This window comes from Physeter macrocephalus, chromosome 20 (genome assembly GCF_002837175.3).
Source record: "Physeter macrocephalus isolate SW-GA chromosome 20, ASM283717v5, whole genome shotgun sequence".
NCBI classification, from domain to species: domain Eukaryota; kingdom Metazoa; phylum Chordata; class Mammalia; order Artiodactyla; family Physeteridae; genus Physeter; species Physeter macrocephalus.
The window spans coordinates 96609140-96628182 of NC_041233.1; the positions used below are offsets into that span (position 1 = coordinate 96609140).

The window sequence follows — 19043 nt, forward strand, 5'->3', positions numbered from 1 at the left end:
GGCACGAACCCGTGTCCCCTGCATCGGCAGGCGGACTCTCAACCGCTGTGCCACCAGGGAAGCCCTTGTCAGAGTCTTAGAGATAATTAAACTTTGGGTGCTAAGTCACATTAAAAAGCACTCGTGAGAATTATATATAGAATTACATGGTGTACAGAAAAGAGTTAGTGTAGCAGTCCTAAGACCACTGTATGTAGAAAGGCCTCATTTCAAGGTTGTCTTTGGTGTCTGGAACCTTGGATTTGGGGAGGCTTCCCACCATTCCCTGTTAAGCATGTCTCACTGTGCCTAAACTGTTTATGCAAACAATGTGATTTATGCGGAACACGTGCTCTTCTTTTGAAGTATGGAATTTGGTACATGCTAGGCAGGGGTATCCATGTGACCAGCTCCCCGTTACATATCCTGGGCACAGAGCCTCTAATGAGCTTCCCCGTGACTGACAGATTTCACACGTGTAGTTTCAACTTGTTGCTGCAGGTGTTAGGCGCACTCTCCGCAGCTCCACTGGGAGAGGACTCTTGAAGCTTGCGCTTGATTTACTCAGGGCTGTGCCCCATGCGCCTTTTTTTGTTGATTTTGCTTTCTATCCTTTTGCTGTAATAAATCATAGCCATGAGTACAACTACGTGCTGAGTTGTGTGGACCTTCTTTTGTGAATCACCACCAAACCTGGGGCTGGTCTTGGGGACCCCTGCCACACAAGGGTTTTTACACTGAGAATTCCAAGTATCAGGTGAACTGTATACTTACTTCTGCCAGTCCAGCACATTCTTTCCTTGAAGGCAAGCCAGTGTGATCTCACAGTAAGATCACTTTACAATAAAGGGTGTGAACTATAAACCAAGTGTTTAGAAACATCAGGAATATGTACAGTAAAGATAAAAATATTGGAGGGGGGCTGGCTGTGGCCTGACAAAGTACTTCACTGTTATGTAGATAAAAGCTTAGGAAGTATTATGGTAAAGCAAACACACACACACACACACACACACACTGTAAATCACATATCTTAACCCATCCTCATAGTTTTATAAAACCTGTGCTGGGTTAAGATAACCATATGTCCTTAAAAGAACAATTGTGGGACTTCCCTGGTGGCGCAGTGGTTAAGAATCCACCTGCCAATGCAGGGGACATGGGTTCGAGCCCTGGTCTGGGAAGATCCCACATGCCGCGGAGCAACTAAGCCCGTGTGCCACAACTACTGAGCCCACGTGCCACAGCTACTGAAGCCCGTGCGCCTAGAGCCCATGCTCCGCAAGAGAAGCCCACGCACAGCAATGAAGAGTAGCCCCCGCTTGCCGCAACTAGAGAAAGCCCGCCTGCAGCAACGAAGACCCAACGCAGCCAAAAATAAATGAATAAAATTTTTTTAAAAATTGAATTGGATAATATTTACATTTGGGGGCTTTTTATTTCTATATTTAAAGTGAGACAGTAATGATAATGTTCGTATATGAAGCAGGTTTCCTTTTTAGAGTTGGAACCATCAGCTGAGTATTTTTTTTTAATTAATAATCACAAAAATAGACATCGGGTCCAACTGAACTCTCTGATGACTTATGCTCTTCAGTTTGATTTTTTTCTGAACAAAATTGGGAAGGTATCTTATGAATAAACTTGGTAAAAATGCTGTTTCATTTGTGATCTCAGACATTTCTGGCCGTTTGCCAGACCTTTAAGGAGATGCTTGATAATCTCTAAAATTTCCTTCCGTTCTAATTGGAATTACACCTTGTAGCAGCTCTGCCCTCATTCTCGCCCCATCCCAGTGACTGATTGGGCAGCAGGGAGCATGTGTCTCAGCTGGCCAGTGAGAATTCTGGGAAAACCTTGTGAGATGGATAGACTAGACTGGCATGTGCCCTTTGGCCTTTTGCCCCTTCTTGCTGAGTAAGATACCAGATGCAGTGCCTACAGATGCATCATCATTTTATGACCATGAGATGGTGATTCTGTTTACTAAGGATGGCAGAGAAGGTTAAGGGAAAGAGTCTGCTGCCCCAATGGCCCTTGAGAAGCTGCACCAACCCAGCACTGCCTACGTCCAGGCTTCTTGTTACAAGAGAAAAATAAACCCACAGTTTAGGTCTTCTCTTCCCCCCTGAGAAAAAGGTACTTCAGTAACATGATGATAATAAAATAATGTATTTTGCCACACAGCTAAGAATCAACCCTTAGAGAATTTGAATTTGGAAAAGCATAGCTATTTCCACATTACACATGTGGAAGGTAAGACTTCACATTTTAGAGAGACACAGACTCACAGATACCTAGTCTCAGTGAAGAAACTGAAGGGGTATATAGGTCTTAGGGTTATACAGTTAGATTTCAAATGGGAGGAAAACTCATTTTTCTGGAAGACTGCACATATAATCTCATTCTAACTAATTATAGGCAAAGAGAAGAAAAATATGGACTACACTGTTCATAACTCTTGGGAAGTTTACCAGGCTAACTTAAGCAGAAATGTCATTTGCCAGAAGAATGTTTAGTAGCCTAGAATCAGAAGGCAAGCTGGAGAACCAAGCTTGGAAATTTTGCAGAAATTAAAGAGAGATTGGAGCCACAGTCAAAATCATACCATAGAAACAATTTAGAATGCTGGAGAGAACACCTGTGTGGGAGTAGAACTTGCCATTGTCCCTACTGCTTAGAGTCACTTCAGATTAAAAGCTGGGCTAGGTGCATCCAGTTGGCATAGATGAACCTGGAGGTAGACTGACTTTCTTTGTGATTCTCACAGTGTGTATACAGACTTTCATTGGGATTTTGTTTTATGTATTCTAACATCAGTGTTTTGGATTGGTGTAATAGGACGAAATAGTCACTGAAAGCAAGTTGAGGTGAATGATACATGTCTTTGTAGTAATGTGAACCGACTTACCCTTATCTTTCATCTTACATGTAGGTCAACAGAACAGATGCATTAATATAATGATTTCCAAGCTTTTTAATCTCGTGACCCCTTTTTACTCTTAAAACTTAAGGAGATCAGTATAGTAAGTGAATAAAAGTTTTTCAACAAAACTTCATAGTGTCACTATTACAAGTTTGGGAACTAATAAAGCCATCAATGTAGAAAATCTCCCTACCTAGGCTTAAAAATTAACTTCTTGATTTAAAATACAGAAAATATAACTTTACATTTTAAGTCAACTGTTATAGTTTAAAACCTTCTTCCATTTAACAGTTTAAACAATGAAGGCTAATTCAGAGCTATATATTCTCAAATGCTTTCATACAAATAGTTTTCTTGGGCCTCTCAAAAATGTGACCTCTTAATTAGGATTGACTGAATCAATTATTTTTGAGGCATATTGTAACTTATTCTACAAATATCTTTATACTGCAGATGTCAGTATTATTCTGTTATCCTGTGTGCTGTAAATATTTCCCCAGGCTTTTTCTTTTATCTCTTTCTGTATAAATAAAAACAAGTTTTTATTTTGTTTGGTTTGAGCTCATCAAAGCCAGCGTGTTTGAGGTGGAGAGTTTACCTGTTCCTCTTTTTATCTCTGGTGCCTGGCCTATAACAGACACTTGACAGATGTGACATGGATACATGAACCTTACTCTTGAGGAATATTTTGATATGTCACATGATTGCGGTGTATGGTGTACATCAGAGCGAATGGTTTATCAGCCTCCTAACTTGTCCTGTGTGGGAACTATATATTAAGTAATCTTTCCTCTGTTTTTGGTAATACTTCCTTTAGTAGGTTCTTTCAGTAGGGTTAGCTTGTTAAAAATTCTTAATGTTACATGACTTGAGGATTCTGTTTTAAATATTTCTGGAAAATGTTGGTTATTTGCTCCCATTTGACTTGAAAAACAAATTACTTGATGCTTGCTAAGCAGATGCCACAATGATTTTACTCACTTTTAAGCTTGTTGCCATGACTTTTTCCAGTTGTTGGCTCCATTGCAGGAGGTTGTGTTGCTCTTGAAAGACCTCTGCTACTTGTTTTCTCAATCTTCAGCCATTATACTAGGATCCTTTTAACTTTGGGATTTGGCTTCCATAAATTGGTTTTTGGTTTTTTTCAGAGATTTTTTTCTTTTTTTAATGTGGACCATTTCTAAAGTCTTTATTGAATTTGTTACAGTATTGCTTCTGTTTTATGTTTTTTATGGTTTTTTGGCCACAAGTCATGTGGGATCTGAGCTCCCAAACCAGGGATTGAACCCGTACCCCCTGCATTGTAAGACGAAGTCTTTAACTGCTGGACTGCCAGGGAAGTCCCTATAAATTGGTTCTTGTATTAAGGACTTTTTGTCTTTAACCCCAGTGCATTAATGCTTTGGGCTTGACTTGAATGACTCTGCTGTGAAAGTTTGGTCCTGTGATCTGAACCAGCTATTTGAAGAACCTAACATGATCATGTCTGAAAATTGTTAGAGCAGTTTTCTTGGTGTGGAACTCCTAGACAGTTTTTCTTATTATGTTTTTCTTATATATGATCTTGCAGTTTTGTGACTTGCCTTTTTCATTTATATACCAAATACCCATTATATCAAATATACTTCTATAACATTCTTAATGTCTACTTAGTATTCCATTCTGTGGATGTTTCATATTTGTTTTCTTAACTATCCAGTGTACATTTATAGTTTCATTTTTTTTTCTTAAAAGCAAACATTCCTTTACTTATATCCATACATATTTATCTGATTTTATTCATAGTGTAGATGCCTAGAAGTGGAGTTGCTTGGTCCAATAGTGTAACCATGTATCAGTTAGTGTTCGATTTGGTTTGTGTAACAGAAAATCCACAATAATAAAGGCTTAACCAAGGTTGCAGTTTGTATTTCTCCATGTACACGAAAACCTGGAGATAGGCAGTCCGGGGGTGATAACTCCACTGAGGTATCAGGAAACCAGACATCTTGCTGTGTTAGTTTCCTGGGGCTGCTGTAACAAATTACCACTAACTGGTCAGCTTAAAACAACATTTATCACTCACAGCTCTGGAGGCTGGAAGTCCAAAACCTAGGTGTCAGCAGGGCCTCGCACCCCCTGGAGGCTCTAGGAGAGAATCTGTTCCTGCCTCTTCCAGCGTCTGGTGACTGCGGCACTCGTTGGCCACTTCAGTCTGCCTCTCTCTTCACATGGACTTCTCTGTCCGTGTGTCTGTCTCAAAACTCCCTCTCCCTCTCTAACAAGGGTATATGTAATTACATTTAGGGCCTATTGGGATAATCTAGGATAAGTGCCTCCCCCAAGATGCTTAATCACATCTTCTTCATACGAGGTAACATACACAGGTTCTGGTTATCAGGAAGGGAGTATATCTCTTTGCAGTGTGTTTTTTCAGCCTGCCACATCTTCCAACACTCTGCTTGCTCTTTATGGTAGAGGTGGCTCCTGGAGTCCAGCCATCACATATACATTCTAGGCAACAGGATGGAGAGTGATGAAGGGCACACTCCCTCTTTAAGGAAACTTTCTGGTTCCCACATAACACTCCTTACATCACACAGACCAGAACTTAGTCTTACAGCCATTTGTAGTTGCGTGAGAGGCTGGTGCTATGGACTGAATATTTGTGTCTTCTCAGAAGTCATAGGTGATGCCTGACCCCCAGTGTGATGGTACTTGGAGGTGGGGCCTTCGGTAGGCAATTAGGTCATGAGGGTAAAGCCCTCATTAATGGGATCAGTGCCCTTTATCAGAAGAGACGCTAGAGAGATGACCTCTCTCTCTTAATACCATGTGAAAAAGGCGTCCACAGCAAGAAGGCGTCCCTCTGCAAACCAGGATGAGGGTCCTCACCAGGAATCTAATCAACCGGCACCTTGATCTTGGGTTTCTCAATCTTCAGAACTGTGAGGAATAAATTTCTGTTGTTTAAGCCACCTAGTCTGTTATTTGTTACGGCAGCCTGAACTAAGACAGCTGGGAAATGTAGTTTTTCAGCTTGGAGCATGGCTCTCTGATTGAATACAATTCATTTAATTATTGAGAAGGAAAGGGATAGTGGATATTGAGGTTAGGCAGTCTTTGCCTCAGATCAGTTTACATTTTGTTAGCTTTCCACAGATGTGCATTCCTGCCTATAGGGTATGAGAATAGGCATAGAAATCCCATGCCCCTGAGTTATTACCCCTTGGCCCTAGGCAACCCTCATCTTCTGTCTCTGTAGATTTGTCTGTTCTAAACAATTCACGTAAATGGAGTCATTCAATATATGACCATTTGTGACTGTCTTCTTTCACTTAATATGTTTTCAGAGTTATAGCATGTGTCAGTACGTCATTTCTTTTTATTATTGAATAATAGTCGATTGAATGAATAATACCGTATTTGTCTATTCGTTAGTTAATGGACATTTAGGTGGTTTCCACTTTTTGGCTATTGTAATGCTGCCGTGAACATGTGTAAACTTAAGTTTTCATTTCTCTTAAGTATATATCTAGGGATGGAATTGCTGAATCCCATGGTAATTCTATGTTTAACACCTTGAGGAACTGTCAGACTGTTTTCCACAGCAGTTGTACCATTTAAAATTTTCACCAACACTGTGTGAAAGTTCCAGTTTCTCCACATCCTCAAAATCACTTGTAATTCTTTTTTATTTAGCCATCCTAGTAGGTGTAAAAGTGGAATCTTGTTGTGGTTTTAGTTTTATGATTTTATAATACACATTCAGGTGGTTTTTTCCTCCAGATTTTCTTTTAATAGACAAGAAATGATGCCTTCAACTTTGTGATAGAATTTTTTTTAATTGTTGATTTCATTTTTTTTTTTAACAGGCTAAGGAAATTTTAACAAAAGAATCAAATGTGCAAGAGGTCCGTTGTCCTGTTACCGTCTGTGGAGATGTGCATGGTCAATTCCATGACCTTATGGAACTCTTTAGAATCGGTGGGAAGTCACCAGATACAAACTATCTATTCATGGGTGACTATGTAGACAGAGGTTATTATTCTGTGGAGACTGTGACTCTTCTTGTGGCATTAAAGGTATGGTTAATGACTTTTTTTTTTTTTTTCAAGTTTTAATCGGCAGAAGGCAAGCGTGGCGGCATTGCATATCAGATGTTCTAGTTTATGATCCATTCACTTTATAGCCCCTTAAAATAATACTTCATTTTACATCTTTTGAGAGAGAGACATGAAAATGATACATTAAACCTCTCCTGCCTACTTCTGGTAAATTATTGTTGTAGGTAATCCATAGCTGAAGTCTTGGAATCATTTTTAGTCAACTTATCCCTCATATATAGTCAACTAATAAGTTTTTAAAAAATTCTTGCCTTGCAAAATCTGTTATTCCTGTGTCTTTTTATTTTTACTATCATACAATGTATATCTTCATCACTTCACACTTTAATTAGTGCAGTAGTGTGGTAGCTAATATTTCTGCCTCCAAGATCTGACCCCTCCAGATCTACCTTGCTTATGCTGCCAGATTAAACCTCTCTCATTTAACATTCATCTTGTTACTTCACTGTTCCCAACTCTTCAATGATTCTGTTACCTGCAGAATCGAGCTCACACTCCTTGGCTGGTCCTCTACTGTCTAGCCTGAATTTGCTGCTAGTAGTTGGTAGGACAAACTCTTTGCCTCAAATCGGAGTATTTCAGTGCTCTGGCTGTCTCCAAATATTTACCTGATTTCCCCAAACGATGACTCTGTCTCTGATTTCTCACCCCTTCTGCCAAGACTCAGCTCAAGTCCTACTTCTTCCATGAAGCCTTCAACCACCTTAGCTTTACTCCTCCTACTCTAAATTATCATAAGATGTATTCTCCCATCCCTTATTTATGTTACATAGTGGTTTATTGCCTTGTTTCTCATACTTCCTTAAGTGAAATCATTCCCTAACCAGCAGAATTCATGTATTATATTTGTGTGGACCTGGTACTAGATTTGAACGCTGTGCTTAGTGCTGGACACATAATGGATGCTTAGTGAATACATGTGAAGTATGCGTTTGCAGCTTTTTGGTTTGCAGAATCTGATGCTTTTTTATACTTCTTATCAGACATTGCTAACCAAAAAGTATGCCATAAAGTATGTCTCTGTGTTCTGTTATGGAAAGGAAACTATATAAATACATTTGAAATCTTGCCCACATTTGGCAGGGCCTTCCTGTTTTTTGTTTTTGTTTTTTTTGACATGTCTAAAATTTCTTTTTTTCCCCAAAATTGTCAAGTATTTAATTATTTATGAATTTTTAACAATACATGTGCATCATAAAAAGTTGGTTTTCAACATAATACTGTAAAATATACAGGTTCTAGGAAGTGAACTAAAGCATAACAAAGATATATTAAAAAAAGTTATTCATTCCCTTCCTACACCTCACCATCTTCATCTCCAGCCTGGCAGGGCCTGTTTTTGTGTTCTGTTGGCAAATACATTCTTCTGTGGGAAATAAAAGGGAGGGAGAAGTTAGTCTGTAGAGAGTTTGTCTTGGGTCCAGATCTCTTCTGTGTCTGTGGAGCATTAAAAAGTCATAGTGTTCTGGAAAGACTTAGAAGACTAGTGATAATTTGAGTATGAAAAAGATACTCGAGACAAAGAGTCAGGTACGATTTTATTATAATAAAATAGTTACCAGTTAATAAGGATTCCAGTGAGGGGAGTATGGATACATAGTATGAAGCAGGACGGCCATAAAAAAATATTTCAAAGGTTAATCAAGAGGACCTGGTGATGAATGAGAAAATTTTTTATTCTGAAAAAGAATTTACATTTAATGTACTAGCAGACTGAAGGACCATTTAAAGAAATGGGTCAGGGGTTAATGTGCTTTAGCATAACACTAGTAAAAATACTTCCATGGGTTTCTTTTCCTTTTCCTTCAGGTGCGTTATCCAGAACGTATTACAATATTGAGAGGAAACCACGAAAGCCGACAAATTACCCAAGTATATGGCTTTTATGATGAATGTCTGCGAAAGTATGGGAATGCCAATGTTTGGAAATACTTCACAGATCTGTTTGACTATCTGCCACTTACAGCTTTAGTAGATGGACAGGTATGTATGTGGGGACAGATAAAAGTAGGAAAAGATTTTCTATTAGTAATTTAGGGTCTAGATTGACATGACATTCTTTCTGCATCTCCTTGGCCTTTTCTGCCTCTTTCCCTTATACTTAAAGTTTCAGAACAGGGAACTGGGTAAGTTTTATACACGTTGAGACCAGCAAGTTCTTCCTTTCATCCTCTCCATCTTCCTGCTTCCCTTTCCATCTATTGATATATCTATTTATACACCATGTGTTAAGTGACAGTTTCTGATTCTGAGTAGTAGGACAAATCTACCTCCTTGGGAACTTTCACAGTCTTCTACTAACACTCATAAAATAGAAGTCATTTCTAAATGACCAAGTGGAAGTATAGTGTAAACCAAAACTTTTAGATGTAAGTAAGGGATGAAATGCAAGGAAATGCATTTATTTATAAATTACATTTAATTCAAAGAATGAAAATAAACTCGGGTTAATTACAAATAAAAGCAGAAATAGATGCCAAAAATACATAGTTGATCAATATGGCCCAAAGCAGTTTTTGGAAAGTCTATTAAAGAAATATAATAGTCAAAACTGATACAGAAAAAGAGCGGGAGGTCACATAAAACACTGGGAATGAGAAATAAGGCATTACTCTAAGTATGGAGGTACTTACAAATCACAAAAACAGTTGCAGCTTTATTCCAGTAAACTTGAAAACAGATGAAATTGATTATAGCAGAATATTAATTATTAAATTGTTTTGAAGAAATTAGACCAATGTAAGTAGACCATCAGACTAAGAAGAAATTGGAGAGTAACCAGGTCTAGGTAGTTTTTTAGGCAAATTCTACCAAACCTTTAAGGAACATAACATTTCTGAGTTTCAAAGCTTAAGAAGAGGTGGAGAGCTTCAAAACTCACTCTGTAAGGCTAGTATAACCCCAATGCCAAACCAGACACGGCAAGCACAGAAGAATGAAATCAGACCAAAACCATTTGAACAAAGTCCTATACCTTTATTTAAAACTCAATTAAGGAGTAAAATAACACTACTTGGATGAAGAAACTTACACTGACTATACTTATCAGCAAAACGTCAGAAACCTTCTACTCAAAATCAGGAGAAAAATGCCCTCTAAAACTTTATTATCTCTGACTTAGAATCCCTGGAGAATGGACCTGGGAGTAGTATCTCTCCCCTCCCCTCCTCCCCCAAAGAAAATCTTATTATTTAATTTTGTTTTTGGAAGTCCTAGCCAGTGCACTGAGCAATAAAAATAATTAAAAGGTATAAACATTGAGAAAATAAAAAATATTTTTGCAAACAACATGATTATGTACTCAGAAAACTCTTAGAAAACTGAAAAACTATTACAACCAATAACAGGAATCAGTAGGGTCTTTGCTGTAAGAGAAATTTTAAATTTTTATATGTCAGCAGTAACCAACAGAAAAGTTAATGGTGGGTCACAAGCACGGAAATCGCGTTCTAGAGAAGGTGGAAATACACTATATAAAATACCTAGGATTATAAAGAAAAAAGTATATTTAAATGCTAACAGCTCTCTCTGATCATGCATTGTTTTTTTCCATTGTGTATTACACATTTTCCACTGTGAATATTATTAAATGCTATTTTGAAAAGAAAAGCTACTAGGATTGACATTGGTAACCATTATTTACTCTCCATTAACTTTTAGCATTTAATAAAACAAATTCATTTTCTTTTTAAATTCATAAACAGATATTCTGCCTCCATGGTGGCCTCTCCCCATCCATAGATACACTGGATCATATAAGAGCCCTGGATCGTTTACAAGAAGTTCCACATGAGGTAAACTTAGTTTTAATGAAAAAGAAAGAAATATAACCACATTGTGGTAACCCTAGATTAGTTAAATATGAGTACTCATAACTTACATCGCATACTTCATTTTCTTTGCCAGGGCCCAATGTGTGATCTGTTATGGTCAGATCCAGATGATCGTGGTGGGTGGGGTATTTCACCACGAGGCGCTGGCTACACATTTGGACAAGATATTTCTGAAACATTTAACCATGCCAATGGTCTCACACTGGTTTCTCGTGCTCACCAACTTGTAATGGAGGTATGTCTTTTTCTTACAGGATGATGATCTCTGTTTCAAATAAATGTCTCTCTAATAAAGCTTCATGATTTAGAATGTCAGAAACATTCCTCCCCACTACCTAAATGAAAGGAGAAAAAACTTGGTTGATTTTAGCAAGTAGGGAAAGTACTAGTTGGCCAGAGCGAAATTATATCTCACTTTTGAAATTAATTTAGACTTCAAGAAAAAGTGCAAAAAAATAGTAACAAAAAATTCCTTTCTGTCCTACACTCAGATTCCTCAAATATAAATATTGTAATATTTGTTTACCATTCTCTCTCCCTTCCTAGTCCCCTTCCCCTCCCACATTCCTTTTTTTTTTTTTTAGCTGTTTGAATGTCAGTTGCAGGTGAGATCCTCCTTTACATCCAAATTTCCATGTGTGTTTTGTAAAAATAAGGACTTTCTCCTAAATAACCACAGTATAGTTACCAAGGTCAGGAAATTTTCATTGATATAGTACCATTGTCTAAGTGCTTTATTCAGGGAATTCCCTGGCGGTCCAGTGGTTAAGACTCCGTGCTTCCACTGCAGGGGGCACAAGTTTGATCCCTGGTCAGGGAACTAAGATCCCACAAGCCTCGCAGCACGGCCAAAAAAATAAAATAATAAAAAAAATTTTTAAGTCTATAAATGCTTTAGTCAAATTTGTATTATCTCACCAATGTCCTTTATAGCAAAATTTAATAATGTGTGTGTGCACCTATAATCTCATCCAGGATCATGCTGTATTCAGTCCCCTTGGATGTGGAAATTCCTCACATTTCCTTTGTTTTGCATAATCTTGACATTTTTGAAGACTACAAGCAATTTTATTTTGTAGAAATAGCCTTCATTTATGGTTTGGCTGATGTTTCCTTATGATTCAGGATATGCACTTTTGGCGGGCATATCACAGTATGATGATGTGTCCTTCTCGGCACACCGTATCAGGTCATGAGATCTTTCCCAGTGCTGGTGCTATTAACTAATTTGGATCACTTAGTTAAGGTGGTGCCTGCCACATTTCTCTACCATGATGTTACTATTCTTTAGACATAAAAGGAATATAAATAGAATATAATCCTTCCAAACCAGTAGGGAGTGGCTTCAAGATGTTAGAGAAATTTCACTAACCCAACAGAGGCAGAAGGGGTAACAGCATGGTAATAAAGAACATAGATTTGTACAGTAAAGATAAACCTCATTATAATCATAAGGAATGTGAATGGATAAAAATTTTTACTTCCCTAAAATACTGAGAGTCTCAAATTGGATAAATAATCAAAAAATTCACCTATTATTTGGGCTTTATCTAAAACATGATGATACCACAGACTAGAAATAGAGGGATGGAAAATGGTGTATTAGTATATCAATTAGATAATTATCCAAAATATAGTTAATAATATGAATCAGAAAAGGCCGTAAGACAGTAGTATATTTAGAAATAAAAAGAGGTCTTTGCTGATGAAAAGTGGCCCAGTTATATAGGAGAGAATAATTCTAAACTTTTACTTACCTAGTAATGGAGTCAAAGTACATAAAGCAAAAATTGACATAATTTATGAGGAAGAATTGAGACATCTTCCGTCATTGTGGGAGAAATCTGAATACACGTCCTAGCCACGATCTCAAGCATAGATTAAGCAGAAAAACAGTTACTGAGCTCCGTAGCTGAATCTCAGTGTAGATGTACATATTAAAGATGGACACCACACAAGGTAACACAGAAGACTGCATTTCCACAGAGAATACTCGTGTAACTTTTGAGTTTAGTTTTCTAAATTTAGCTATGTCAACATTATGGTTTTATGGTGGAATACTGATTTTTTTTTTTTTAAATGCTGCAGGGATACAATTGGTGTCACGATCGGAATGTGGTTACCATTTTCAGTGCACCGAATTACTGTTATCGTTGTGGGAACCAGGCTGCTATCATGGAATTAGATGACACTTTGAAGTATTCCTTGTAAGTAACTTTAAATTTTAATTGTATGTAATCACTTTCAGAAGGAAAATTGCAATGCGGATTATTAAAGTTAGAGGTCGAGGAGTTTTGCTTCTGGAATAGTGGAGTGAGGAACATGGCAAACCCCCTCCCCAGTAGGAACAAACACTGGACTGGAAAACGTTATTTTAAACAGTTTTTTCAAGTGTTTGGAATTTGTCCTAAATGTATACAGCAAATACAGAAACACTTATTCTGGATCTGCTAACTCTCAGTATAACACCAGAGTCTGTGGAATTGGAGTCCAAGTGTTCCCTCCTGTTTCCAGATCCCCTGTACGGAAACTGCACTGCAGTCTTTCTGTCCTGGGTGGGTATGGTCAAGAAGATGGAGCTTCTCCCCTACCCCCTGGGGGGCAGGTGCCAGCATATCTCACCTATCCCAGTCCAGGGTTACAGAAGCTCTGCTCCCAGTGGGTGCAGTCGGTCAGGCTGAGACTCCCTTCCCCTCCCTGGCTCCTAGGGTGGACCAGGCTCTGTTCCAGTCATGTGTGGCAGGCAGAGAATGCTGTATCCCCAGTTCTTGCCTCAGTGCCTACTCTAGAACAGGGGATGTCACTTAGAAGTGGGCCATCATACCTGCCTGCAACTCCAGAACAGTGGCATAGAAGTTCTGTTCAGAGAGAGATGCAGAACAAAAAGTTCCTTACCTCTGCCTGAGGGGGCTGACCTTACTTAGAACAGAGGGTCGAGAATTGCAAGCCTAATAAGTATTTTGTTGAGACAGTGGGCATTATGGTGGAGACCAATGGAGAAGGCTCTCATAGCTCCCATGATACTAGTAGCCACAAGCAAAAGAGGAGAGCAAGGAGAACTTTAACAGGTAAAACCAGGGAAAGAGATAGTGAAGAAGAGCTTTCCTGAGATCATCACAGTCAACTCTGGGAGACAAGACGGCCGTGCACGTATATCAGGCTGTACGCACACAGGAGCGGTCAGACACAGACACATCATGGTCAAAATGCTGAGAGTCTAAAAGAAATAATCTTGAAGGCAGTAAGAGAAAAATGACTTACAAAAGGGAACCTCAGTTGAATAATCAGCTGACATTTCCTCAGAAAGGCAATGAAACGTACTCAAAGTGCTGAAAATAAAAAACCAAGGTCATATCCGGCACAACTTCAGAATGAACGCAAAAGAAGGGCATACCCAGATAAACAAAAACTGAGGGAATTCAATGCTGGCAGACCTGCCCTACGAGATATACTAGAGGGAGCACTTCAGGCTGAAAGCAAATGATACCAGAAAGTAAGTCAACTGCACACACAAGGTAGTAATAGTAGAAGACGGTAGAATTGCACCTTCTTAACTGATTTAAAAACCAGTTGCATGACACAGTAAGGATATATTTGTAGTACAACTGAACTTAAAAGAAACAGAATATATAGAAATGCAGTTGTAGATTTGATAGTAACAGCACAGAGGTGGTGGGTGGGAACAAAGCTGTACTAAAGCAAGGAAGTGACACCAGATGGTAATTTGAATTAAAGGAAGAATATGAAAATGAAAATGAGAAGGTTATTTAATAAAATCTATAAATATACACTCACTCTCCTCTTCTCTCAGCAGCTTTAGGGTCATAAGAGTATATAAAATTGTAATTATATATTATAGAGCAAAAATGGGGAATGGAAATGGAAAGGAGCTCTATGCTATCTAGGAGTAAATACCTCTTAAATCACTAGAATTTATAAATCTGAAGTAGAATTTCATAAGTTGTGTATTCTGAGTTCCAGAGCAACCACTAAAAAATAAAAATAATTGTAAAGTTATTAAAGGAATTTAAATACTATGTTAGAAAATAATATTTTACTAAAAAGAAAGCAGTTAAAGCAGGAACCAATAAAGAAAGGCATATTTAAAAAAAGAAAAGAAAATGGCAGGCATAAATCCAGTCGTATCAGTCACACTGAACGAGCCATCAACACAGTGCAATCAAAGGGCAGAAATCATCAAGTTGGCGTTTTTGTTTTTAAGTATCTAGCTTTATGATGTCTACAGGAAACATTATTTAGATTGAAAAACACAAATTGGTTAAAAATAAAATGGTGAGCAAATAGTAACCATAAAAGTGCTGGACTGGATATACTAATACCAGACCAAACATTTCAAACCAAAAACTGTTACTAGAAATAAAGAACACTTCACAATGATAAAGAGTCATACTGTTAGGAAAATATATCATAAACATATGCACTTAACAGTGGAGCCCTAGAATATATGGAGCAGAAATGAACAGAACTGAAGGAAGAAACAGACAAACAAAAATAGTGGGAGACTTTATTATGCCATTTGCAATAACAGAACTAGACAGAAGATCAGCAGGGAAATAGAAGACTTGAAAAACACTGCACCTTTACCTAACATCTGCAGAACACTCCACTCGGCAATAGCAGAACACAGTCTTCTCAAACGCACGTGGAACATTCTCCAACAGTGACCATGTGCTTGGCTATAAACCCTAAGCCTTAGAAAATTTAAGAAGATTGGAGTCATACAAAGTACGTTCTCCAAACACTGTGGGATGAAACCAGAAATCAATAACCAAAGAAAAACTGGAAAACGTATAAATAGGTACAAATTAAGACACTCCTAAATAACCTTTGGGGGGTGGGGGTCAACGAAGAAATCACCAGGGAAATGAGAAGATACTTTGAGATGAGTGAAAATGAAAACACAGTGTACCAAAACCTGTGGGATACAGTGAAAGCAGTGTTTGCAGGGAAATTTATAGCTGTAAATGCCTGTATTAAAAGTCAGATAGAATTAGAAGTTGACAATCTATAACCCAGAAGAGGGCTCTCACCAGAACTCACCCATGCTGGCACCCTGATCTCTAACGTCCAGCCTCCATAACCTAACTGTACACCTTAAGGACCTAGAAAAAGAAGAGCAAACTAAACTCAGTGCAAGCATATGGAAGGAAATAAAATTAGCAGTGGAAATAAAATGAAATAGTAGAAAAACAGTAGAGAAAACCAACGGAACCAAAAGTGGTTTCTTTTTGACAAAATTGAAAAGCCTTAACTAGACTGGCCAAGAAAAAAAGAGAGTGAAGACTCACATTTCCAAAATCGCCCCACGCCTTTTACTGAAAGAAGCGGCATCGTAAGGGAATCCAGTAGCTCTACGGGGAACTTGGATAAAGTGGACAATTCGTAGAAAGACAAAAAGAAAAACTACCAAAACTGACTCAGAAATAGAAAATCTGAATAAACCTGTAACAAATGAAGAAATTAAATTAATAATTTTAAGACTTCCTACAAAGAAAAGCCCAGGCCCAGTTGGCTTCACTGGTGAATTGACCAAATGTTTAAAAAGGAATTAACACCAGTCCTTCACAAAGACCTACAAAACACAGAAGAGGAGGGATTACTTCCCAACCAATTCTTTAAAGATTATATTACTTTAATACCAAAATCAAAGACATTTTAAGAAAACTACAGACCAATACTCTTTATGTATATAGACCCAAAAATCTGCAACAAAATATTAACCAAATCCAGAAGTATAAAAAGAATTATACACGGACCAAGTGGGATTTAGCCTAGGAATGCGAAGTTGGTTCAAAATATGAAAATCAGTTCTTGTAATAAACCATATTAATAAAGGACAAAAACCACATGATCTCATTAAGGCCAGAAAAAGTATTTGTCAAAATCCAGCACCCTTTCACAGTAAAAGTACAGTTGACCGTTGAACAACATGGGTTTGAACTGCGTGAGTCCACTTGTATGTGGATTTTTTTTTTAGTACTCTAAACACTACAGCACTACAGGGGCTTTGGAACCACAGGTAGGGAGGAACCGCGTATACGGAGGGCTTGGCTCTAAGTTATACTTGGATTTTTAACTGCAGAGGGTCGGGACCCCAACCCCGTGTGGTTCAAGGGTCAGCTGTACTCAACTAGTCAAAGAAGGGGACTTTCTCATCCTGATAAATGCCATCTACAGAAACCCCACAGCTAATTACATCATTCTTAATAGCGAAAGACGGAATGCTTTTCCTCTAAAATCTAAAACAAGCATGTCTGCTCTCTTTACTTCTATTCAACTGATAGTAATACTACAAACCATTTATGCCAGACATGAACCAGACATCTTGTCTGCCTAAATCTTCACCGTAGCTCTGTGAGATAGTTTTATGAAAGAGAACACCTGCAGTGACCTACCCAGGGTCATTCCAGTCATAGACAACACAGAAAAGGTGGGAGACGAGGACTGCTCTTTCTACCTCGGTGTCTTGTTCTTTATTGATTCGTTTGCCTGTGGCATCAAATCCTTTAACCATTTGCTTTCTTTTTTGCCATTTATAGCCTTCAGTTTGACCCAGCACCTCGTCGTGGAGAGCCTCATGTGACCCGGCGCACGCCAGACTACTTTCTGTAAATTCCTCCTGGGAAAACCTGCCTTTGTATGTGGAAGTATACCTGGCTTTTTAAAATATATATATTTAGAAACAAAACAAAAAAAAGCAACAGTAATCTATGTGTTTCTGTAACAAATTGGGATCTGTCTTGGCATTAAACCATATCATGGACCAAACTGTGCCATACTAATGATGAGCATTCAGCACAACTTGAGACTGAAATTAGTTCAACGCTATGTTCTAGATCGGTCGGTCTTAACAGTTCGCCTGCTGTGTTTGTAGTAACCATTTTCCTTGGGACTGTTCAAGCAAAAAAGGTAACTAACTCCATCTCCTTTTGCACTTACTTGGAAATTTTAGTTAGAGTGTTTAACTGGCATGGATTAATAGGGTTGGATTTTTATTTTCAAGAAAAATTCACAAGCTAACTTCCACTTAATTCATTACTGTGTATTTTATTGAAATATATAATTAACTGAAAAAAGATTCTTGGGAGTACGTTGTCATAACATTTAAAAGATTTCCCTTCCTTTAAACTAAATTACTATTTTATGTTGATCTGCATATTTCTGTATATTTGTCATGACAGTGCTTGCATTCTATTTGGTGTACTGAGCAAATAAACTTTCCATTGTAAACAAAAACATGTTGATTTACTGTGGTACGCTTTAAATGAAAGTTTTACTCTTTTGTAACTTCATATGAGATCTCTTGACCTGTAATAAATAGTTGTGTTGAGGTACTTTAAATGTAGTGTTCTTTGTTTAGGACTTATTTTCAGAAGAAAAAAATTTTTAAGAATACCTGATGACTTTTCGGCCATGAGAGACATTCATATTTCTAACATCATTTCATTAGGTAGTTTGTATTATTCACATTTTAAACTATGGATGATATGCTAAAAACTGTAGGATATCATACGGCTGAGTAGAATCTTTTAAAAACCAAAATGTTATTTTATCTTTACCTTTTGATCTAGAAATGAGAATAAATTAATCATCTCCAGATAAAGTTTAGTACAAGTAGTAGTGCTGTTTAAATGTACAGCATGAATTCCAGATGGTAGAAGGGAACATGCCGAGTCTGCGGGGTGGAGATGGAAGACACAGAGGAAAACTAAACTTTTGTCTTTATATAAGAAAACAAGATGGTAAAATTAGGTATAAACATCTCAAAATTATAATCAACGTAAATGAACTGTATTCTCTAGTTAAAAGACAAAGGGTAAGAGTTGGTTTTTTAGAAAATCCAGCTATATGCCTGATTACAAGACACACACCAGAGGCAAAGTGACTTGGATAGGTTGAAATTAGAAGATGGGACAGACCAAGAAAAGATACTAAAAGGAAAACTGGAGTAGCTATATAAATATTAAAATAGACTTTGAGACAAAATTTAAGCGCATAGGATCAATACAAATAGTTATCATCATTCTAAACCTGAATGCATATACCAGAATAGCCTCAAATATGTTAAAAACAAAAAGCCTTACAAATGCAGAGAAAGCTTGACAAGTTTTCATTACAGTGGCAGATTTCAACTCTGTTATTATAAAGTAAAATACAAAAACTGTGGAAGATGTGAAG

At 37.7% G+C, this 19043-nt stretch overlaps 1 protein-coding gene across 1 annotated transcript in view; it reads left to right on the plus strand.

Moving 5' to 3' along the window:
* PPP2CB (protein phosphatase 2 catalytic subunit beta) overlaps positions 1 to 18101 on the plus strand; it is a 31839-nt gene extending 13738 nt beyond the window's left edge. Inside the window, exons 2-7 of the mRNA XM_024131408.3 lie at positions 6760 to 6969; positions 8821 to 8994; positions 10716 to 10805; positions 10918 to 11079; positions 12933 to 13051; positions 17405 to 18101. Of these exons, the coding sequence (XP_023987176.1) occupies positions 6760 to 6969; positions 8821 to 8994; positions 10716 to 10805; positions 10918 to 11079; positions 12933 to 13051; positions 17405 to 17477 (828 nt within the window). The 3' untranslated portion in view covers positions 17478 to 18101. The remainder of the gene's footprint in view (positions 1 to 6759; positions 6970 to 8820; positions 8995 to 10715; positions 10806 to 10917; positions 11080 to 12932; positions 13052 to 17404) is intronic.
* Positions 18102 to 19043: the final 942 nt, after the last annotated feature.